The 24,935-nt window shown below is 43.7% G+C and overlaps 1 protein-coding gene across 5 annotated transcripts in view; it reads left to right on the top strand.

Moving 5' to 3' along the window:
- SLC8A3 (solute carrier family 8 member A3) overlaps window positions 1–24,935 on the top strand; it is a 148,254-nt gene that overhangs the window by 18,668 nt on the left and 104,651 nt on the right. For 4 of the 5 annotated variants that reach the window (XM_054530246.2, XM_024231665.3, XM_054530248.2 and 1 more), the window contains exon 2: window positions 2,491–4,336. In XM_054530246.2, coding sequence (XP_054386221.1) covers window positions 2,553–4,336 — 1,784 coding nt within the window. In that variant the 5' untranslated portion in view covers window positions 2,491–2,552. Of the gene's footprint in view, window positions 1–2,490; window positions 4,337–24,935 lie in introns of those variants that run through there. The other variant, XM_054530250.2, reaches the window with a different exon arrangement.

Here is a 24,935-nt window from a genome sequence, read left to right as displayed (position 1 = left end):
TTGATGACAAGAGCTTTCTTAACCTTTGAAGATGGATGCTGAACATCTTCAACCACTCTATTCCTCCACAGTTATCCTCATAACCTCTTCTCCTCTGAGTGAGGTCAAAGGCACAACAGGTCCCAGCACCTGTTGTGATGCCTCCAGCACCTGGACTAATGGAGAATGTGGGCTTCAGCACTTGGCTGCCACTCTAGGGATTAAACCAAGTAAATCCTCAGCTCTTTGGGAGGGAGGTCTTCATGGGGACAATATGCACCCTGATGTTTTTTGTCCCGAAGAGAATTTCTCTTTGAGCACAGGCTTTGGAAATTTAAAGAGGTCCCACATAGCCTCTAAAATCCAGTCTGGATTTGTCTATGGAATGTATATGTATTTCCAAAGCAAATGGCTACAATTCAGATAAAAAATAAAGAAGGCTGTCATCCAAGGAAGCTTCGTTGGTGACTACATTTATTCATTCCAAAAACATACAGTTACTGAGAACCTACTAACCATTCAGGATACCATGATAAACAGAAGAGACACAGTCTTTGCTCTTATGTCATTCACTGTTTATTGGATGAGATCTAAAGCATTATTAAGAGTGGGGAGTGCAAAGAAGAAACCCTCATTTCAAAGATGAATGAGAATAATGGCATGTACAAAGGTCCTGGGGTGGACAGTCACTTGGTATAATCCAAGAGTGAACCTGAAGGCTATTGTTGTTGAAATGTAATAAGGGAGAGAGTGATGCGATGAAGCGGGATGAGTGAGAAGGAGTGAGTTCATGCAAGGCTTTGAAGGTCATGGGAAAGAATCTGGTCTTTATATCAAGAGCAAGAGAAGCCTACTAAAGGGCTTCAAATAGGGGAGTGATATGCTTAAGTCTGTTTGTTTGTTTTTTTAAAAAAAAGATTACAGTGGCTATATGAGGAAAGTGGAATTGAGAACTAGCAAGAGTTGGAGTGGTGAGCTCCATTAGGAGGCTACTGAAGTAGATTCATGAGGTAAGGAGTGATGGTGGCCTGGGCTGGGATGATGGTGGTAGAAATGGAGAAAGAGTTGATAGGATTTAGTGATTGGATAAGGGACAGAAGAGAGATGAAGGCTTTCAGACTAACATCTGCTTTCTAACATGAGTAACTGGGTGGCTGAAGATGCTATTTTCTGAGCTGGGAAACAGGAGAAAAAGGAGCAAATATGGAGGATGAAGACTTTGAATCTTTAAGGTGCTGTACAAACACAAATCAGCGTTCCTTTATTACTAAGGGTACCCCACACAGTTGTAGCAGAGTGAGAAAGATCACCTGCCCTTTTTTTTTTTTTTTTTAAGCTATTCCATGGTATTTTCATTCTCATCCCACCCAAATGAGGCAGTGAGTGGTAAGATGAGTATATAATAGTTTCAATTGCATTTCATCCCATTCTTCAGAGCTCAAGCTCACCTTTTAGTGGTTTGAGGCCAGTAGATGAAGCTGCATATCACCCCCAAAATCTTGTCTCCAGTTTAACAAAACTTGAGAGACATTTGCATGTTTTATTAATAATGATTTTTACCACTTGTTCCTTTCCATGTTTGGGTTTGAAATTTGAGTGGCTGGCGGATGATCATCTTCCTGTTACTGCCTGCTTAAACTGCTCATAAGCAGGTTTTACTGGAGGGCTCAGAGCTACTGTGAACTTGGTCTTGGGCACACCTTACAGGGCCTCTGTTTGGCTATGGAGTGGGTGGCATTCACCATGAATCAACTCTTTTGATTTCCCAAGCTATCTCAGAATTATAGCCTGCCTCCAGAAGTCTTGCATTTGGGGAGGAAGTTTCTTTCCAAGGGAGCTCAGTTTTCAAGGTTTATTGCTCTGTTTAATGGATGAGATCTAAAGCATTATTAAGAGTGGGGAGTGCAAAGAAGAAACCCTCATTTCAAAGATGATTGAGAATAATGGCATGTACAAAGGTCCTGGGGTGGACGGTCACTTGGTATAATCCTGGAGTGAACATGAAGGCCAAGGAAATTAAACAGAGCAAGGTTTTCAATTTTCTGGGGACTAGTCCATGAAAATTCAATTCAATATACTCTCTTGCAAACCTATGTTATCCAAGATTCTCGAGTATAATGACAACAGGGTAAGGAAGTCCGAACACCCCAGAAACAGTATAAATGGGGATGAAGATTCAGGTTATACATGGCCTATTTTAAGTTGCTTCTTGAGAACTCTCACAGGTAATACCTGTTTGGGAGACAGGACTTGAAGGCTATTGCTGCATTTCCATCCCCAGTATTCCCAGCTATTTCAAGCCATTTTTCAACGGAGTCTCCACCAGATGGTTTGGAGGACAGAGCAGCTATTTGTGCCTCCCATTGACATCTATTTTTCCAAGTGAGAGACTGCCCCATATGTTAGTGCAATATGTCACTGGAGGTGAAGCATCAGTTGTATCGATGGGAACCTGCCATTTGCTGTCCCCTTTTTCCTCATGCCTTTTCCTGCCTCTCTGATCTTTTCTAGGTCTCTGGCCTATCAGGAGGACGACTGGTGCTGCAATAGAAGCCAGTGGCTAAGTCTCGTGTATGGCGTGGTTAAGGTTGCAGCCTCTCACCTCTGCCTTCCTCCATTTTGGGCTGGTTACCTTTGTGCTCTTCCTGAATGGTCTTCGAGCAGAGGCTGGTGGCTCAGGCGACGTGCCAAGCACAGGGCAGAACAATGAGTCCTGTTCAGGGTCATCGGACTGCAAGGAGGGTGTCATCCTGCCAATCTGGTACCCGGAGAACCCTTCCCTTGGGGACAAGATTGCCAGGGTCATTGTCTATTTTGTGGCCCTGATATACATGTTCCTTGGGGTGTCCATAATTGCTGACCGCTTCATGGCATCTATTGAAGTCATCACCTCTCAAGAGAGGGAGGTGACAATTAAGAAACCTAATGGAGAAACCAGCACAACCACTATTCGGGTCTGGAATGAAACTGTCTCTAACCTGACCCTTATGGCCCTGGGTTCCTCTGCTCCTGAGATACTCCTCTCTTTAATTGAGGTGTGTGGTCATGGGTTCATTGCTGGTGATCTGGGACCTTCTACCATTGTAGGGAGTGCAGCCTTCAACATGTTCATCATCATTGGCATCTGTGTCTATGTGATCCCAGATGGAGAGACTCGCAAGATCAAGCACCTACGAGTGTTCTTCATCACCGCTGCTTGGAGTATCTTTGCCTACATCTGGCTCTATATGATTCTGGCAGTCTTCTCCCCTGGTGTGGTCCAGGTTTGGGAAGGCCTCCTCACTCTCTTCTTCTTTCCAGTGTGTGTCCTTCTGGCCTGGGTGGCAGATAAACGACTGCTCTTCTACAAATACATGCACAAAAAGTACCGCACAGATAAACACCGAGGAATTATCATAGAGACAGAGGGTGACCACCCTAAGGGCATTGAGATGGATGGGAAAATGATGAATTCCCATTTTCTAGATGGGAACCTGGTGCCCCTGGAAGGGAAGGAAGTGGATGAGTCCCGCAGAGAGATGATCCGGATTCTCAAGGATCTGAAGCAAAAACACCCAGAGAAGGACTTAGATCAGCTGGTGGAGATGGCCAATTACTATGCTCTTTCCCACCAACAGAAGAGCCGCGCCTTCTACCGGATCCAAGCCACTCGTATGATGACTGGTGCAGGCAATATCCTGAAGAAACATGCAGCAGAACAAGCCAAGAAGGCCTCCAGCATGAGCGAGGTGCACACCGATGAGCCTGAGGACTTTATTTCCAAGGTCTTCTTTGACCCATGTTCTTACCAGTGCCTGGAGAACTGTGGGGCTGTACTCCTGACAGTGGTGAGGAAAGGGGGAGACATGTCAAAGACCATGTATGTGGACTACAAAACAGAGGATGGTTCTGCCAATGCAGGGGCTGACTATGAGTTCACAGAGGGCACGGTGGTTCTGAAGCCAGGAGAGACCCAGAAGGAGTTCTCTGTGGGCATTATTGATGATGACATTTTTGAGGAAGATGAACACTTCTTTGTAAGGTTGAACAATGTCCGCATAGAGGAGGAGCAGCCAGAAGAGGGGATGCCTCCAGCAATATTCAACAGTCTTCCCTTGCCTCGGGCTGTCCTAGCCTCCCCTTTTGTGGCCACAGTTACCATCTTGGATGATGACCATGCAGGCATCTTCACTTTTGAATGTGATACTATTCATGTCAGTGAGAGTATTGGTGTTATGGAGGTCAAGGTTCTGCGGACATCAGGTGCCCGGGGTACAGTCATCGTCCCCTTTAGGACAGTAGAAGGGACAGCCAAGGGTGGTGGTGAGGACTTTGAAGACACATATGGGGAGTTGGAATTCAAGAATGATGAAACTGTGTAAGTAACCTTCCTGTATTCTGCCCCTCCCCGACCCCATCTTTTGCCATCTCTTTCTGTCCTTCTGTACTGCACTTTACAACATTTCCTTGTGTTTGTGTTAATGTCAAACTTTGGTTCCATCACAGGTACGCAGGATCAGCAGACACCACTGGACAGGTTCTGCTTCCAAACTCTTCTTCAGTTTTCTCACTTTAAATTGTTTCTGGGCAAGGAATCCTGTGACAAGAGCTAAGGACACAAAACATTTTGTTCTCTGAAACACAAAATGATGGCTGGTGGAGCTGTGGGATGACAGAAGTTTTGTGATATCAGATTTTGGAGAATTCTTGTGACTAAGAAGGACTAGAGAACTGCTTGGGCCTCTTCTTCCTCCCTTCCTCATATGAAGGGTGTCTATGAGCTTTGAAACCAATCATTTCCATTCTGGGCAGCAATAGCCCAATCAGAACATTCTCAAGAAAACAAGTGGCATTGGCTTTGTTCCCTGGTACTATATTGCCAGTCTCACTGTATAACCAGATTCCAGGCACATCTTCTTTAATTTGGAAATTGAAAAATTGATAGAAATTTGGCAATCTTTTTAAATGACCATAGACTATTTAATGGTGTGAGGCTTGCCCAGCCTAGTTGAATTGAGTCAGTATGGTTTGGATACTGGAAAGTATCTTGGAGAAGCAGAGCTCCCAGGGCAGTGGCTACTTGTCTTTAGTCACAAGTCTAAGCTCCAAAATCTGGTGAAGCAGTGAAGAAGAAACATCCTAGGAATTGTGGGAGGAAATACATCTTCTGTGTGGTCATCTCTTTTCACAGTCTAGGACTCTCCTGAAATACCTCTTCTTGGGTTACTGCCCTATTCAGCCCTTCAGAAACTGTGGGTATTACACTTCTGTCACCTCTATTACCCTAAGGCCTCTGCCCATTGAAACCTCTTGCAAATTGGATATTCTGTCCTTTTTCCAGTTGGATAGTTTTAAAAGGGAAAGCAGAATGACTTTCCTCAGGATTTGTAGCTTATGAGAAAGTAGACTTTCTTGGGTGGCCTAGAAGGGTGGAGATGAGAAACGGGAACTTCCTCTGAATGACTGAACATATCCACAAATAATAAGCAGTGGCAGGAGATGGTGTGAAGAGTAAAAGGAGCATATAGGAAGTTGTGTGTGGGGGGTGTCTAATGTTTCGAGGACCTGCTAATTATATCTTCAGTGGAAATGAAGCCATACAACCTCTAGAAGAGGTGGAGGAAGGAACTCATGGAAAAGTGGGGAGCCACAGAAGCTAGGGAGAGGTGTCCTAGGAGTGCTTCTGCCCAGGTCCAGCCATGAGACAGAGCTCAAAAAGAGCTGGGCACTGCTAGTGACAGAACTGAGTGACCCGGGGGATCCTGCATCTGTTCTTACTCAATCCCTTCCTAATAATGTGACTTGGGGCAGGTCATTTATTGGTTCTGGAACTAACCTTTCTCATATGCAAACTGGGAATAACAATACTTTCCTTGCCTGGAGGCAAGGTCAGTCCTTTTTGGAGTTCCTTCCAGCTCTAAGATTTTCTGAACCATAGACATAAGCACTCAGTGTAGGTCATATTTGCACTCGCCAAAAATGGATCAGGGGATATTGTCTCCTGAAGGGAAATGGCCATTGACAAATTGATTTATTAGAGCTCTGTTTAGTCATTTTGCTGGGAAGGATAATCATTTCTTAATGTAAGTAGAACCCTGTGCCTTCCGGAGAATACTATCCATTTATATGTACTCTGGGGAGAGTGTTTATACATACAAATGAAAGACAGGGCTTCACTGGGAAAACACACTCTATGGAATTTCACATGATTATGACGATGTCAGTGTGGAAAAAGATATGGTAAGGCATTAAATGATATTAAGACCACAAAATTTGCCATAATTTCACAGACTTGTGGTTCTTCTGATTCAGAACCCTTTCTACCCATGGCACGGATAGGTAGGTTTTCAGAGATCAGAGGCTTAGTTCATTCTATTAATTTCCTCATTCTATTAATAATCAATTATGTACCTAGGGTCTCTGAATATGACCAAACCTTCCTCAAACTCATTTGCATTTTCAGTTTGTATAATATCTTGGTGCAAATGAGCCTCGCAAATTATCACTTCTGGGTGATACTCGTTCTAAAGGTATGTCAACCTCCAAAAGTTTGAGATTCTGGTCTAGATATTCTAGGGTTTGGTGAACAAATCTATGTTCCCATCCATCCCTTTTCATTTATTTTTTAGACTTCATTCATTGCAGAATAATGAGTCCAAAACCTGCTCATCTGTTGTCACGTGGCATCCCTATTCTTGATATTTTAAATTGCAATTTTATGACTAGAAGCAGTATTATGGAGCAGAAAAATCGTGGGTTCTAAGTACTCTGGGTTAGGATTCTGGCTCCACTACTGATTTAACAATGTAGTTTGGGGAAATTTTATTAACCTATGAAATTATTTCCTCATTGGCAAAATGGGGATAATAATTTCTCTCTTGCAGGGCCATTATGATGATTCAAGGTATTGTATGCAGTGTACCTGGTATACGGTATATGCTCAGGAAACAAGACTCTTCGTAGTAATATTGATGAATTAACAATATTCTTCAGAAGACACTGTGGAGTTGTTTAGGTTGCTTGGCTCTTTGTGTGACCCTAAGTAATGTGCATGCCAGTTTGGGGTTACTATGAAGAGTACTTACCTAAACTCATAAAATATTAGAGCTAGAAAGGACCTTAGAATATCTTCTGCAGTCATGCTTCTTAAATTTTAATGTGTTGCTCAATCATCCAGGGATCTCACTGAAGGGCAGATTAGGATCCAGGAGGTCTAGGGGAGGGATTGAGATTCCACATTTCTAACAAGCTCTGGATGCTGCTGGCCCCAGCTTAGAGGTGAAAGGTTCTAAAGCTCTTGACCAAATCAGGAGACCCAGCAAAGAAGTGGTTTTTCAAACGCTTAATTGAATAATGATTGTTTGCTCTTTAATTCCAACTTTCGACTCCAACTTAGCAAGAACCAGAGGCTGTGCTAATTGCCATACCAGTCTGGAAACCGAAATGGATACCTTCAGGGTACTTGGACAAAGTTGGAACATCTGCTTTCTAATCTCTCCCTCTTTGTGTAGCTTTATTTGCCTACCAAGCCTGGTAGTATTGAAAATCTGCCCTCACTATACTCCCCTAAATATAATCAAGTTGAGGCCAGGCCTGTGCTCTATCAATAATATAGGATCCACGAATTCACATGTTTGGTTTTATGCTTTACTTCTTCAAAGGTGCTTTTAGCAGCATGGAAGAATGGAAAAGCACAAGCTTTGGAATATGAAAGCAGATGTGAATCCATCACTCACCAGTAACTTTTAACAAGTCACATCACTTTTCTGAGTGCCAGGTTTTTGTTGGACAACAGAAATAATATTCTCTATCCTTCAAGGGAATACTAAATATAAATATGAAAAAAATGCACAGTGCCTTCTCATAGATGGTGCTCAGTCATTCAACAAACATTTGTTAAATATTTGCTATGTACTAGCTACATCACTAGGCACTGGGGTTAAATAAGTGAATAAGACAAGCTGACATTTCAGCTCTCAAGGATCTTACTGTCAAGTGGAGAGGATCAAAGGGTACAGACAAATTAAGGAATGTGGGAGAAGTGGTATGGCTGAGATGGATTGAATAAAGGAGCAATGAGAGCTCCCTGCAATGTGTGTGGTACCACTGAAGCTTCTAAATTAACCTTCATTAAGGACGTAGTAGTGACAGAGGTGAAGTGGGGATAGGTACATGATTAATTTACATCCATATTACAATGAACCCTTAACATTTAAGAGGGATATTATTGACGTCTTCATGATCCAGAAGAATCCTCACCTTTGCAACCATCACTATAGTCACTTCTTGAGAATTATGGCCTTTAAGACTGTAGCATGCAACGACAAAACCTCACAGAGGTATGGGTTCTGCCCGCACACTAATTTCACTCATTAAACAAGTGACTGGCTCCTATATCCCAGGCTCTCAGCACGCCTTTGCAAAATAACAGATTATTGCCGCTCTTGGACCTTTGATGTCTCTGGGAATAGTCAAAGCCACAGATGTCAAATATGTAAATACCAAGATCTATTATAATTAAATAGCACAGGCCCCCTTCACAGAAAAAGAGCATGTTGGCTGTGCTGCACATTCTCCAACCAAATCAGAATGTTAAAGCTTAAAGGTATCTGACCTCCCGTTTTTTAAATTATGAAGATGAAATTCAGAAAGGGAAGGTAACTTATCCAAGATCACATAACTAGCTATGATAGAAAGTTAGAGTTGGAAAGGATGTTAGAAAGTGAGGGTTTGAAAGGACTTTAGAAGCTGCCTATTTGATGTTCTCTCTGCCCTTTCCCATCTTAGGCTTCTCCATTTTACTTTTATCCATCAATAAAATGTTAACTTCGAAAAGACTATGGCAATTCTTGGGTAAAAGATGCTCTGGAAGTGCGAGTCCGGGAGTATTATGTGACTAATGTCTTAACTAAGAATAATAATACATTATGGACTATTTTTAATCTCTTGGTTCACCTTGAACTGTTCAGGAAGGAAAATAGTGAGCCCACGGAAATTTTTTAAAAAGTCTTTCTCTATCTGAATTGAGGAAAGGTGACATGCATAGTTGGAACATCTTTTAGGCAGTGCTGGTGAACTTCAGGCTAGGCCTTGTTCCATGAAATAATAAAAATTTTCAAAATAGTGTAGAACATTCCCTTCCAGGGATGCTTTCTCTGTAATGTTTTAACCCCAAGAAATCTTTCTGTAAAAATCTATAAAAATCTGGAGTGTTCCAGGATACAATTTGCACATTCTCCAATTTAACTAAAACACAATCGATTTTTTGTTTTCTCTTACTTGGGCTTAGCAAGGTTTAAGATAGTCTCTTTCTGGCCACAGAGGGAGATGATTTGCCTCTAGAATACCCTTTCTGTGCTTGAGAGAGTCACAGGCTGCAAGCTCATGGAGGATGAAAGTCAAGTAGAGGTGGTGACATCTCTCCCTTGGCCAACATCCCTCTCTTTCTCTTTCCTTCTGCCTTCAGTGGCAGTAGTAAAAGCCCTCCTTCTCTTTAGGTAGACAGTCAGTCACTACAACTGTGGCTACCTGAAACCCTTAGTGGAGCTATGTACTTGGCACAGATTTGTCTTGAAGAGGGGACTCCATTTCTGAGCCAGTTGTTGAATGGAGATACTTAGCAGTACAGTGAGGCGTTTCCAGTAGGATTGTTCAACCACAATTGCCCACTTTCCAGGCCCAAAGGAATAACTGAAGGCTATGTAGACTTTCTTTTTTTTTTTTTTGAGTTGGAGTCTCGCTCTGTCGCCCAGGCTGGAGTGCAGTGGCGCATCTCAGCTCACTGCAAGCTCCGCCTCCCGGGTTCACGCCATTCTCCTGCCTCAGCCTCCCCAGTAGCTAGGCCTACAGGCACCCACCACCACGCCCGACTAGTGTGTGTATACATATATACTTTTTTTTTTTTTTTTTTTTTTTTAGTAGAAACGGGGTTTCACCATGTTAGCCAGTATGGTCTCAATCTCCTGACCTCGTGATCCACCTGCCTCGGCCTCCCAAAGTGCTGGGATTGCAGGCGTGAGCCACCGTGCCCAGCCATGCTATGTAGACTTTTTAGCAGAAGCTTTAGCTATTGTGTCCCGAAGGGCCCCAGGTCTTGATTAAATGTCTTTTTTTTTTTTTTTTTTGGTCTCTTTTCTTCTTAATTACTGAGACTGTCAAAGAATATGTCAAAGCATGACATATTCCAACTCCAGGATCCATAAAACACCCCAAGTTCTGTGGAGACCCTATCACATCTGCAAAACTCTCCAGGAAGTCCAGAGCCCTCCTGGTTAATTTGTTTTAGGGACTAGGCATGCGGTATCCCCTGACAACACTGGATCAGCAATTCTCCTTCTACCTAAGTCAGTCCCACACCATGTGCAGCAGAGTATCCAGTGCCCCTGCCCTGGTCTGCTCACATTGGTTTGCTCTCCAGAATAATAATTCCTCAATATCCACAAGAGATTGATTCCAGAGCTACTCCGAGGATACAAAAATCCTCAGATGCTCAAGTACCTGGTATAAAATGGCACAGTATTTGGCATATGACCTAGGCATATTCTCTCCCATATACTTTATTTATTTATTTATTTATTTTGAGACAGAATCTCATTCTGTCACCCAGGCTGTCACTCGCTTATTGCAACCTCTGCCTCCCAGGTTCAAGCAATTCTCCTGCCTCAGCCTCCCAAGTAGCTAGGACTACAGACGCATGCCACCACGCCTGGCTATTTTTTGTATTTTTAGTAGAGACAGGGTTTCACCATGTTGGCCAGGCTGGTCTCAAACACCTGACCTCAAGTGATCCGCCCACCTTGGCCTCCCAAAAAGCTGGGATTACAGGTGTGAGCTACCACGTCCAGCCCCCCATATACTTTAAATCATCTCTAGATTTCTTATAATACCTAATACAATGTAAACGTTATATAGTTGTTTTAATGTATTGCTTTTTTTATTTGTATTGTTTTTTATTGCTGTATTATCCTTTTTTATATTTTATTTTTTCAAATATTTTCTACCCATGGCACCCACAGTTGGTTGGTGGAACCTGCGGTTGGTGGAGCTCATGGATGTGAAGGTCTGATAGTATGAGAAAACTCAGAGGTGCAGAGCTGGAGAGCCCATCAGGAAGAATGTCAGTGTGGGTTAAAAAAGACACACTGTGGGTGGAGATGATCACGTGAATGGCCACTTCAAAAATGAATGGGTCTCATCCTCAAAGCAGGCTCTGCTGGGCACTGCTTGGGAAGGTTCTAATTGGAGCTTCAGGCAACAATAATAAGGGGATGCAGGTGGGGATCCTGCCATGGGCATAGCTTACTTTCTCTGGACTCTTCTGGGTCTTAAGGCCAGTTTCCTCATCCACTCAAAAGAATGACAGCAAGGTGAGCAAAGCAAGGCAGGTAAAAGGGGAGGACTCTTTCTGGCTGTCCAACTTTTCGTCAACTTCCCAAAGGTTTTTGGATGGGACATGAGCACTCATTCCTTCTCCACCCTTTAGCTAGGCCCTGTCAACTCCAGGAGGAAGGTAGAAGAGGTCAGAGCTGTGGTCTTTCACTTATTCAAGATGTTTCCTTAGTGTTTTGTGTTTGGGTTTTTTTTTTTTTTTTTTTTTGACAGTCTTGCTCTGTTGCCCAGGCTGGAGTGAAGTGAAGTGGCGTAATCTGGGCTCACTGCAACCGCTGCTTTTGAGTTCAAGCGATTCTCATGCCTCAGCCTCCTGCATAGCTGGGACTACAGGCATATGCTACCACGCCTGGCTAATTTTTGTATTTTTAGTAGAGACGGGGTTTTGCCATGTTGGCCGGGCTGATCTCAAACTCCTGACTTCAGGTGATCCAGCCACCTTGGCTTCCCAAAGTGCTGGGATTACAGGTATGAACCACCGCACCTGGCCCCTTATTGTTGGTTTTTTAAAAGAGAAACTAAGCTGTGCTTCCAGAACCCAGTTTGAAAGTTTGAAGACCTGGCATAGAGCCAATGACATATAATTGTTAGTTGAAGAAAGAGAGCTCCTTGATCTGCAAATAGAGCACAGCCCCATATTTAAATTCTGCACATTCTAGAAGCATTTTGCAAGAATCAAATGCTTTGAGGATTTTGCTAAATAACCATGGAGGAAAGCACTAGACAAATATTTTCAGATGGCGTGAGAGTTGTCATTCATAGGAATTATATTTCCACTCCTACCACTTACTGGGGACCCAAGTAAGAAATTACTTGGATAAGCAGAGGAGAATTTAAAGTTGAATGTGGTGGAACTTATTATGGAAAAAATGTGTTTTTCTGAAAACTGGATATGTGTGTATATTTAAGTTCAGCTGTCATTTTGGAACCATCCTTACTCTTCCTAGCTAAGAATTAGCATGCATAGGTGCAACTTGACTAACCCTGCCTGGACCCAATTCAGTTACCTTTTGGTGGGTAGGGTTCATGAAGAAGCAGTTATTTGCAGAGTGTATAGAAACCACTCTATTGTAGGTTCTTTAGTTGGTACTTTCAAAATAAGTGACATCCAAATAGTAACTTAATATTCCGAATATGGCTGCAAAACAAATTTTCGATTATGGATGACTGCTACTGCCATCTCTCCATACCAGTCCATCTTCTGCCAGGCTGTTTGGTCTCGATTTGTCAACCTTTTAGATTTCTCCCCATGTATTCCACATGACCTTCCCCAACCCCACTTCCATCTCCAAACGTCTTTCTGAGTTGTGGGGATGCAGATGTATTCTGCCACCATCACAAGTGCTAACCGAGCCCTGGCTGCAGGTCTTCATTGATGTTCACATTATTTCCATTCTTACACCCTACTTCATGTTTGTACACTATTTTCTTACATTTGCTGTCTCTTCTAAACATTCTTTGCTGCATCCACTTTTTCTCTAGTTGTGCTCTAGGTGCTGCAGAGCCTAATGCTGGGTTTCCTTTCATTCCTCCTTGCACTCAGCACCTCCCTTCTCAATTCCTTTTGCCATGTCTCCTCTTTAAATCTTAACCTACTCCAGATAGTCTTTTCCTTCACACTATTGGCATCTGTACTTGGGTTGCTTTCAGTCTATTCTCTGATCTATGATTTCTTTGCGTGATCAAGAAGGTGCTGTGAAAGGATCCCTTAAGAAAGCCTGTCATTTGGCCAGAACAAACTAGCTTCATGACAGCACCAGGAAGACTGATATCTCCCAGGAAACAAACCACTCATGGTGGTGCTCTTTTTGCCTTCACTATGAAGTGTTTGTCTGCCTGTATGTGAAGACGAGAGGGTTTAATTGTAAGGATGCAGCACAGACTGGGACTGGTATCAGAAAGCCATCGGGGACCGAGGTAGCTCTAGGGACTGCTTTCTCTCTCCAGTGCTCTCCCTCCTGGGTGACATGCTTTCTGTCTCCTGGCATCTCTGCTTCTCTCTGTGGGCTTCTTCTTTATTATTTGCAGCTTGCAATGGTACCCCAAAGTCATAGCTCCTGGCTCCTCTCTGCATATGTGCTTTCTGTTCCTACCCACAAAGCTCTTTCTATTCTTCTAGTTTAAATTTTCAAGAGAAGAAATCCGATTGTTTTTTTTTTAACCTGGTCATGTCAAAGACCACTGACCACATATGAGTTGGTTGCCCTGTGTCAAGTGCCCCCTTCTCCCACCCTCTTCCCCTCCCCTATCTAGTCTGTCATAACTGAATGATGGAGTGGGAAATTGAAGTTGCCATGGGAATTCCATGATAAGCTATCTAAACAGTTTTATCTATAAGTGGTAGACAGTGTCACTTAGAAGGGAGTCCCAGGTGAGCCAGGCACCTATCAACTCCAAACTGGTGCATGTTCTAAGATCTGCAACACCCCAGAGAGAGCACTGATTTTGTAGTGGCCTGTATTGGGGCAGTAGGCTGGAGAATGGGAGAAATAGCCACTTCAGAAGCCCCCAGCCCAAATGCATCAAGCTCACTATAGACTCTGCAGCCAAGATTCAACTGGCTTCTGCTCAGATCAACAGAAAACATTCTTAGTGAATGATGCTTGCGGCACATATCTCAAGGCTACCAGGGTCATTTCTCCCCATTTACTTTTTTTCTGATCTGTCCTCTCCAGGACACTAGCGTCAGAAGATAATCTTCCGTCGTTTTCAGGTACACTATTTGGGTACTGAGTCACTTTCAAAGCCTCTTTCTGGGTTTGGATTTCCAGAGCAGCCTGTGCTGTAAAGCAAGACAGAAAGCTTCCCTGCCACTCATGCCTGCCAGGGATAGAATGACAGCACTCCTGAGGCTCTCCCTGCCCACCCCTCCCCTGCTGGACAGCTGATCTGCTGGACTCAGCCAGAGCCAGCAGGCACCACCTCTTTATCCTAGGAGCTGCAAACTTGATGCCTTTCCAGGAAATCCCCAGAAGCTGGAGCATCCTCATCTACATGTGGCACAGTGTATGGCTGTGTCGGGTGCTCATGTCCCATTGCATAGGACTGGGGTGGAAAATAGGGTCCCTCCTTTTGTGGCAGCTCCAGTCAATGAGTAGTGGCCATCCAGGGGGCCATCTTGGAAAGGACTTGTGAGGCTGTATCTGGGCTCAGTTGTAGATGTGAGAAGAAAAGGCAAATATCTGCCAATCCTGGTCCTGGGACTCGAGATAGAAAGAACTGCATGGAGTGAAGAGACTAGGAATCTCCATTTCACTGAGATGCATAAGAGTGAAATTATTGTCACTATTTCTTCAACACTGGGCCGATCCTAATGAGAAAACCCTTTTTGAGTCTCTCTTTTCTTTATCATACATATAACGCAAAAGCTTTTTCTGTTCCCTGGATGAACCCACAGGGGCAGAAATTCTTGTTGGACACATGAAGCAGATAATTTCTTTATCAGACTAGAATCTTCCAGAAGCGCTGCTAACCTAGTGAGTTTTATACTCTAGACAGGGGGTTCTCAAGCCAGCTCCCCACCGCAGGCCTTTTTCATGGTCTGCCCCTCCCTGTAGAACCTATGTTTTAGGTTATTAGCTGATAATTGGATTTCTATTTTTTTCTCATAAAATACAGCAAAAGATAGCTGGTGATATTATGATGAGTTAATGTAATTATAGCCAAAGCAGAGAGAAACAACATTTTAATTAACCTGTGTGGACTGCTGGAAGAATATAAACTTTCTATTTCAGGGGTTGAGTAGAGAGAGAAATGAACACAGCCAAGGGCCGACTGTCAGAGGACATTTAACTGATGTAAAATGCTTTGAAAATATCGGGCACTCATTGTTTAAAGTTGTTTTTGATGATGGTAACTCCGTAAGGGGATCAGAACATGCTGGAAAGAATGGGCACAGCTTTGGTTACCTGGGCCTTACCACTGTTATTCAGGCCTCTGAGAAATCTTACTATTGTTGTTGTTATGTTTCTTACATAATAAAACTTCTAATATTTGTATGAAAACATAGAATTCCACTTTTAAAGATGTAAGGATTTTGTCATACTATTAGGGTTACTATGATCACTTGATTCCGAGTCTAAGAAGTATTAAGTAATTTACCCGAGAACACAGAGTTTTAAGGGTAAGTATCAAAACCTTGATCTTCTAACACCACATATTCTCACTCATATGTGGGAGCTAAAAATATTGAGCTCAAAAAGGTAGAGAGTAGAATTGTAGTTATTAGAGGATGGGAAGGAGGATAGAGAGAGGTTGGTTAATGGATACAATGTGAAGTTATGTAAGAGTAATAAGTTCTAGTGTTTTGTAGCATTGTAGGGTGAATACGGTTAACAGTAATTTAGTGTATGTTAAAAAAAAAACTAGACAGGATTCTGAATAGTCACAAAGAAATGATAAATATTCAGCTGGGCGTGGTTGCTCATGCCTATATTCCCAGCACTTTGGGAGGCCAAGGTGAATGGATCACCTGAGGTCAGGAGTTTGAGATCAGCCTGGACAACATGGTGAAACCCCGTCTCTACTATAAATACAAAAAATTAGCTGGGCATGGTGGCGCACACCTGTAGTCCTAGCTACTTAAGAGGCTGAGGCAGGAGAATTGCTTCAACCTGGGAGGCAGATGTTGTAGTGAGCCGAGATCATGCCACTGCACTCCAGCCTGGGTGACAGAGTGACACTCTGTCTCAAAAAAAAAAAAAGAAATGATAAATATTTAAGGTGATAGATATGCTAATTACCCTGATTTGATCATTATACTTTGTATACATGTGTCAAAATATCACTCTGTATCCATACATATGTATAATTATTATGTGTCAACTAAAAATAAAAGGAAAAAAATCATTTCAGTGTATTTACAAAACATAAATTTGTAACCATTAAGAATAATGTTTTAAATTATATCTAAGGGTGTGATAAAATTACAGTATAAGATTGTGCTTGAAAAAGTGCAATAAGAAGTAATATGTACAGTTCAGAAAAAGTGCAAAGAACTGAGTCCTAAGCAGACTATACCTTTCCTACTGCATGGTACTTCTCTGGCCTTTTGCTTTGAAAGATTTTGCACCCAGCGTGGCAAGTGGTTAGCAGAGGCAGCCATTCTCACTTGTGTGATGGCTTTGGGAGCCATATATGTTGTTCAGCTGGGTGTGGAGTGGAAAGGCTGCATGTTGTATTAATGCATTGTTAAGAACCTCTAAGAGTGATTTCTTTTGGGAAGTGGGACTGACGGTCCGAATGGTGGAAAGACAACTTTTAATCTTTTACTTTACACTTTGTGCTCTTTTAAATGTTTAACATGAGCATGCATTTCTTTAATAATAAAAATACAAAAAAATTTTAGCCCTAGATCTTCTGATTTTAAACTGCATATTCTTTCTATTGTGTTACATATTTTAGCATGAGAATAAGGTTATGAAGCTGGAAGTAGCAGGCTCCCTTTCCCTCATATGTAGGAAGTTAAGAATGCATTCTACATTTCTCCCTTAAGGAGTTGGCTCTTTCCTTTTAACATAGGGGCAACTGGGCCCAGGGAGTTTGGCAAGGGCCAGATAAAGTCCTTAATGCCCAGCTCAGAAATCTGGATTCACCATCCTTGACTGCTGTCTCCGACCCACCATCACCTGAGCTGGTCTGCAGAGGATTCTTGTTTGTGTCACTTCATCACCAGGAACTACCGACAGATGTTGCTTTGGCCTGCTGCCTGGGTAACAGGGCGAGGCTGGCTCAGGACCATATTCTCAGATCGGGGGCCTCCTTTGATGCCATGTCCATGGTGTCCGAGTGCAGCTAGGATCAAGGGCTAGATGGGGCAATGATGAGATGAGAGCAGGAGGGGCTCAGCTGCAGCCCCAGGAGAGCCTATGCCAGCCCTGCTGACCAAGGAGGCCAGAAGCAACAGGAGAGCGGAGGCAGAGGGGTGAGTGTCCATCGCTCAATGTACAATCAGCAGACATTTGGGGAGCTCATACTGTGGGCTAAGCACAGGGAAGAAAGGCACAGTCCCTGTCCTCAGGGAGGTCACAGTTGGTAGGGAAGACAAGCATATGTGCTAGCTGCTATAGAAGGGGGAACCACTGAGGGCTGTGGCCACACAGAGGCAACACCCCCTTCTTTTTTGTCAGGGATTCAGTTTGGCGTCATTAGAAGTGACTTGCACAACCCCCTCCTCCAGTCAATTCAGAAGGACTTGGTAAGCAGGAATGATGAATTAGCTTCAGCTTGTGAGGCACACACAGATGGAAGTATAAGGTGGCCTCAGGAGTAAGTAAATCCCCATGCAAGCTGTGTCCTTAAACCAGAGCAGCACCCGGTTCTTCCCCATTTCTAGTAAAGGTGCCTCACACACCACCAGGACACAATTTATGCCTGCAGAATGAATGAATGAATGAATGAATGAATGAGTGAATTCCTGGAACCTCTTCTGCTTATGTGCCACACCAGGTTGCAGCAAGCCCAGGGGCACCTGGGACTGGAATGTGGCTCTCAGGCATAAGGACCAGGGAGCACCCACCATTTTGCATTCTTCAGCCATTCCTCCTCTCCTGTCCCAGCTTCAGCAAGATCCACAGAGCCCTCTGAGCACTGGCAACGCTGAGGCTCTCCACAGCCTGACCCCTGCCCGGGCACCAGCTCGTCAGAGGGTGTTTCTGTGCTGCTCAGCTACCTCTGAGCCTGGGCTGCCTTTGATGCTCAGGAGACACCCTGTAATTCAATTAAGCCTTCTCTCCAGGGAGCATGTAATTATGTCCTATCTGGGCCTTGTAATGACAGCCCCCTGCCACTGCACAGGGAGTTACCCTGCTCAGCTGCCCAGAATCTTTCCCTGAGAAGAAACTAATCTGCTTAGCCCAGACTGGACTCAGTTCTGTGCAGCACTTTCCCGAATGCCTCTGAAATGAGTCCTCACTGACAGAACGGGCCCACTTTGGGGGAACTGAGGGCTCTCTTGGTCCTGCACTGCTCTTTGCCATACAGATCTGTCTGCCCAGGATTGTTCTTGGATGTGTGGGAGTCTAAGAGAGCTCCCTTTTCTTCTCATGGCTAAATCCCTTGGTCTTCCCAGCCCTCCTAGGGGTTAGAAGGGAGAAGGAAAAAAAAGAGACTGAACTTGTTGTTGTTGTTGTTGTTGTTTGCCTGTTTTCTATGTTGTCTTGTGGGGAGAAGGTATAAGATTGATTGACAGAGTGGCACACTTCCCCCACAAATTCATCATTTGAATTTCTCAGGTAAGATGTTCACATTTCTCTATTAAGATGCTCCAATTTCTCTGGTTAAGATTTCTCTGGTAAGATGCTCATGAATTGGTGGAGGTGTTGGCGGGGTGTGGGAAGTGTGCCTGCTCTGTCTGAGTTTTGGGGGAAGTTGCCTTAATTCTCTGCATGACTTTCTTTGCTCCTTTGGGCTTCATTTCTGTGCAATGTAGTCTGACATGAACACTGCTCAGGGAGGTGTTGCTTCCCACTGCCCACGCCACTGGAAACCAGTAGCCCAGGTTTACTTGAGCCCTCCTTTTGAGGAACCCAAATTCTTTCCTTTCCTTTATGTGAGATCTGCCCAAAATGCCATTGGCAAGCTGTTCTGGGTTGAATAGTGTCCTTCCTCCTCCCAAATGTATGTCTACTCCAAACCATAGGATACTACCTTGTTTGGGAATAGGGCTTTTGCAGGTGTAACCATTAATAGTTATGATGAGGTTATACTAGATTAGGGTGGGCCCTAGATCCTATGACTGGTGTCCTTACAAGAAGGCCATGTGATGACAAAGACAAAGAATGGAGTGAGGCACCCAAGGAACTCCAAGGATTGCTAGGAAACACCAGAAGCTTGGAGAAAGGCATGGAACAGATTCTCCTCTCGGACCTCTAGAAGGAATCAGTCCTGCTGATACCTTGATTTTGGACTTCTAGCCTCCAGACCTGTTGGGGAGAATACATTTCTATTGTTTTAAGCTACCACGTTTGTGGCAATTTGTCACAGCAGCCACAGGAAACTAATACATACAACCTGCACAATGCCTACTCCAGCGTTCCATAGCAAGTCAAGGGCCTCACAACTATGTCCAAAGGACTAATAGAAGAGCAACCTCTGTGCTGCTTGTCCCTCAGGACACTGACCCACAGCTCTCAAGGCAGGAGTAGGCCAGAGCTCATTCAACAACTTTGTTATATAGGGGTTCCAGTTGTAAACCTTTTGAATTCCTGTTTGCAAGTAGATGAGGGTTGAAAAATAAATGGCCACTTTCTCTAAGCCACGTACCCCAATCTGTTTTGTTACTTTATTACAGCTGTTATAAATGGCCTCCTCTTCTATCTTCCAATCTCCTTAGCCCTGGTTCCTTGATAGTTCTTTTTTTTTTTTTTTTTTTTTTTGAGGTGGAGTCTCGCACTGTCGCCTGGGCTGGAGTGCAGTGGCACGATCTCGGCTCACTGCCACCTCTGCCTCCCAGGTTCAAGCGAGTCTCCTGCCTCAGCCACCTGAATAGCTAGGATTACAGGCACCTGCCACCATGCCTGGCCAATTTTTTGTACTTTTGGCAGAGATGGGGTTTCACCATGTTGGCCAGGCTGGTCTCAAACTCCCGACCTCGTGATCCACCCACCTCAGCCTCTCAAAGTGCGGGGATTACAGGCATGAGCTACCGTGCCTGGCCACATAGTTCTTAAACAACTGCCCAAAAGTTCCAGCCTAGGCAGGGGCAGCCATGAACTGCATTGCTCATTTCTGCTTTTTGAACTTTTCGATGGCTGAACTCTAGGCCATGGAAAACAAGGCCCCACTGTATAGTTAAGAGTCATTTTGTGACTAGGGAGACAAAAAAGGGCCTATTCTCCAAATCCCCTTTCCCTCTGGAGTTCCTCGGTGCCTTAAAGCTTGTCCTGAGCTGCAGGTGTGTTACCTGCTTATCCCAAAATGTAGGCTTGTTACCTGATTTCCTCTGCAAAGAGAGGCAGGGCTGGCTGGGGCACAGCTGAAGATGTCACGGCCAACCTAAGGGCAGCCAAGGCCATGGCTGTCTGTGACAAGAGGAGAGCAGCAGTGATAGGAGGGTAGGAGGCATTGAGTTCATGTCAGGGAGCTGGAAGACAGAAGTTTGCCTCATCATTGCCACGATAAAATCACCAATAACAGAAGTGTGAAAGCAGCAATGTGAGTGGAAGCCCATATACACACAGGGGGTAATAGAGCAGCATGATTAAATATGTGGCCTTGTTATCAGACAGGCTGATTTGGAGTCCCAGCTACTTGTTGGTGACCTGAGCTAGAGGAAGTTATCTAACCTTTCACTTTACTCATTTACATAACATGGCTAATAATAGCACCTACCTTATAGGGTTATTGTGAGGATTGAATACAATTATGCAATATAAAACATTTAGCACAGTGCCTAGTCTAAATTCCTCACCAGGGGTATGATGTACTAGTTTTTAGTTAAGTAACTAGTATCCTGGACATGTCACAGCAATTTGACCTATCTGGGCCAGCGTTTTGCTCAGGTTCCCCCATCAGTAATTGTATTCCCTCCCCAATCCCAGGATTAGCTTTTAGGAAGAAACAGTTGATCTAAAGATAGAAAGTCAGAGTACTGTCTGGAGGAAGGTAGAGGGAAATGTCATTATCTGGGTTTTCTTTGATGATGTCAGGGAACATGACAGGCTGCTCCCAAAGAGAGAGCAGCCTCAGGACAGGGCAGAAGGTGACCTTGAGGTTGACTCCTCTGCATCCTGATGTGGATGTTATGGACTTGTTTTGGAGATGAAGGGAAAGAAAGATGGAATGTAGAAAGTGAAGGAGAATAAAAGAAGTGGGAGGAAGAAGGGCTGGGAGGAGGATGGGCAAAGTCTTTCTGGTCTCAAGGATAATTACATGTGAAATCACTTGCCAGTGGAACTCTGGATCTGGAGCAGCTACAATAATTACAGTACAGGCTGCAGAGGGCTCTTGAGCATGTCTCGGAGCAGCCTTTAGGCAGTACTGAAGCCTCTCTCACTAGACCCGTCTCTCAGACCCCACAGTACACACACCTTCCACCCTGGGGCCTGTTGATGATCGGAAAGCTTAAACAGAACAATTACAGCTTCCGAGTGGAACCATATCTCTGGGCTCCTGTGATGAAAACCACAAGCCTGTCGGGCCGGGACTGCATCACATGGAGGGCCCTGCTCTTAATGGCAAAGTGATCTGGAGCAAGACCCGTGACTCTCCCATAGTGCTGTGGATGGTGCTGCCTCTCCCCACGCATCCCCAGAAGAGGAAGTTCAGTAACTAAGGAATTAACTATTCTCCAGCCTGATTCTGCTTTTCCCAATCAGGGCTTTATACCTTTCTTTTTTATCCCTATATTTGGAGATGAGTCACCCTTGCCTTCATTTTACCTAAGCAAGGCAGTTTCCTGTCACCTAATGAAGTGCCAAACAATACTGTGATTTATTTAGTACTTACTGTGTGCCAGGAACTCCAGCAGGTGTTGGACATTTATGATGTATGATCCTTACACTAAGCCTGCAATGGTGCAACCCCAGCCCTGACCACTCTGTGCTTCCCTTTCCACAACACAGCTTGTCACTAAATCCAAGTCAGGAATTCCAGGTTAGGCTTGAGTTGTGCAGAGCCCTTAACTGAAATTTGCCATGGTTGAGGCATGATTGCAATCACTGACAGCTCCTCCTGGCTCTACACACCTACTTGTCATATTCACGCCCTGATCATGGCCCCACTCACATCTCTTCCCACTTTAGAAGTTCTTTCCTGTAGAACACTTTGCTGCTGCCCTGTTCTGGTCACTGATCAGCCCTGGTCTAACCACTGGTTAAGCTTTGTGCTTGCACATAGCTGGTTGAATCGTATGTATTGCTGTTTGGTACATCCAAAATATAATAATCATATTGGCAATTTTATGTGTTTCGTTCAACATGAGGGACCCAGCATTCTTACCTTGTCCCTTTGTGAACCCTGCTGCTCTCAAATCTCCACTAGCTGTTTCCTGAGCAGAAGGAAATAAAAGGCTGGCTCACACTCGCATGTTTTTACTGGTCACAGTTACTGCCACCATCCAAGGCTGAAGAGACTTCCTTTGTGTTAGGGCTAAAACCTTAGTCATTGTATCTGAATGTCTTCTGTATTCCTTTCCTCAAAAGAAAAAAGTACCCTCTTCTGCCAACCCTCTCCCATGCCAACTAAACTAGCAATCAAGCAAACAACAAAGAAAAGGTGATATTACAGATGCTGCTCAGCCTATGATGGGGTTACATCCTGATAAACATATCACAAGGGACGTAATTCCATTGTAAGTTACAAATGCCATAAGTCAAAAATGTATTTATTTCACCTAACCCACAGAATGTGATAGCTTAGCTTAGCCTACTTGATCATGTTCAGAAGACTTATATTAGTCTACGGGTGGACAAAAACATATAACACAAAGCCTATTTTAAAATAAGGTGTTGAATATCTCATATAATTTATTGAATATTGTACTGAAAGTCAAAAATAGAATGGTTTTCTGGATACTCAAAGTATAGTTTCTACTGAATGCATATCACTTTTGCACCATCATAAACTTGAAAAATTGTCGGTCGAAACATCCTGAGTCAGGAATCCTGTCTGTACAGGGTATAAAGGAGGAAAGCATCAGCTTTGGAGGCAGGTGGACCTGTGTTTGAACCCTGATTCTGCTAGAGCTTGACAATACATATTCGTTTTCTATTGCATAACTAATTACTACAAACAACACATTTATTTCTCAGTTTTCATGAATCATGAGTCCAGGCACAATTTAGCTGCAGTTAAGGTGTTAGCTGGGGCTGCTGTCTTATCTGAAGCATGGGGGTGGGGGTGTGGATTCCAAGGTCAGGTGGTTGTTGGCAAAATTAATTTTCTTGCAGCTATAGAACTCATGGCTTGCTTCTTCAAGGACATGGGGAGAGAGAATCTCTCGCATCTTTTAAAGGGTTCACCTGATTAGGTCAGGTCCACTCAGGACAGTTTCCCTTAAAGTCAAGGCTTAATAGTCAACTGATTAGGGACCCTAATTCTATCTGCAAAATCCCTTCACCATTGCCATGTAACATAATCATGGCAAATAATCACCGGTCCCAAATGTTCACAGATCCCACTCACACTTGAGGGAGGGGATTATATAGGGCATGTTCTTGCGGAGAGAAGGAATCTTACAGCCACATTAGAATCTGTCTCCCATGCTATTTGACCTCAGGTAAATTGACTAATCTCTTGAAGTTTCAATTGCCTTACCTGGAATAAAAGGACAATAAGATCAGCCATATAAGGCTATGACAAAGACTAAATGAGAAAGAATAGGCTGGAAAAGTCTTGCAGATACAGACACAAGTATATAACAATTTCCCTCCTACTGTTCCTTTTGTTTTTCACCTATCCTGCAGTCTCTGTCACTTCAAATACCATAGAAAACCTTTCCAAGTAGCCCAAATCATGCCCCCAAATAGTTATGTCTCATTATTCATAGCAGTTATGTTCTATAAAGTTAGCACAAACTCCGAATGAGTGAATCCTAAAGCGTTGCTCCTGGAGGAAATCCAGGCTGCTGGTCACAATATTTTCATCAACTGATCAATATATACCTTGTCTTATGTGTGTTTCTGCTTCAAGACACTTTATTTAATATATACGTTGATTCATTAACTCTGAACTCTCTAGGCAACAGCATTATAACTCCTGCCTTCACAAAGCTTATCTAACACACACATTTCCTCCTCAGGCACATCCCAGCCTTCTTGCACTTAGGATTCGGCCGTATGCTTAAGGGTCATTTTCAACAGCAAACCCGTCAACGCAAACACAAACATGTGAAAAACGTAGCACTAAAGAGACTGCAAAAAGGACACTGGCTTACAGCATGGAAGCTGGAAGGAGAATGTAGAGAATCACCTTGTTCCACTTCAGCTATGAATGTGCAGTCAGGTCACCCAGTCATTCAAATTTTATAAATATACTCTAATATATATATAAATACCAGGCAGGGTTATTTTTTTCCTCAAGTCATTTTTCTAATTTTTTTTTAAATGAATAGATAGAAGAGCTGAAGTAAGGGTCAGGAGCAAGAGCTCTGCTTCCTTTTCCCTTGCTGGGCTTCGTTGGAGAGCCATGATCTCCTCAATATGTCTCCCAACTCTTCTAGGCATTGGATGAGTTTGCTGCAGATACGAAACCCAACTTTGCCAGTCACTTCATACTAACAGGTGAAATGTAGTGGAGGAGCCTTTTGAAGACAGGGACTCAGCTCCATTAGCCTCATTGCAGACGTAGATTCCTGCCAAAAGTAATTTGGCTGGAACTTCCCAGCCATGGCATTGTTGACATTACACATCTTCCACTGTAATGTCAATTACCATTTTATTCAGCCGAATGCTGGAGAGTTAATGTTCAAGTGGTTAGAGCTGGCTACGGGTGGGCTGAACGAGATTCCTTTTCCTCCATTTCCCCTGCCTGTGGTGAAGGATTGTAACCAGCCCTGGCTGGCAGCGCTTTGAAGCTCACCCAGAGTGCTCCTGGGGACATCTTCTACAGAGCCTGTCATTTGGACATGCTGTCTTCTGGGCCTGTCTTCC

Source organism: Pongo abelii, chromosome 15 (genome assembly GCF_028885655.2).
Source record: "Pongo abelii isolate AG06213 chromosome 15, NHGRI_mPonAbe1-v2.0_pri, whole genome shotgun sequence".
In the NCBI taxonomy this organism is placed as follows: domain Eukaryota; kingdom Metazoa; phylum Chordata; class Mammalia; order Primates; family Hominidae; genus Pongo; species Pongo abelii.
This window is presented reverse-complemented; position numbering and strand designations above follow the sequence as displayed.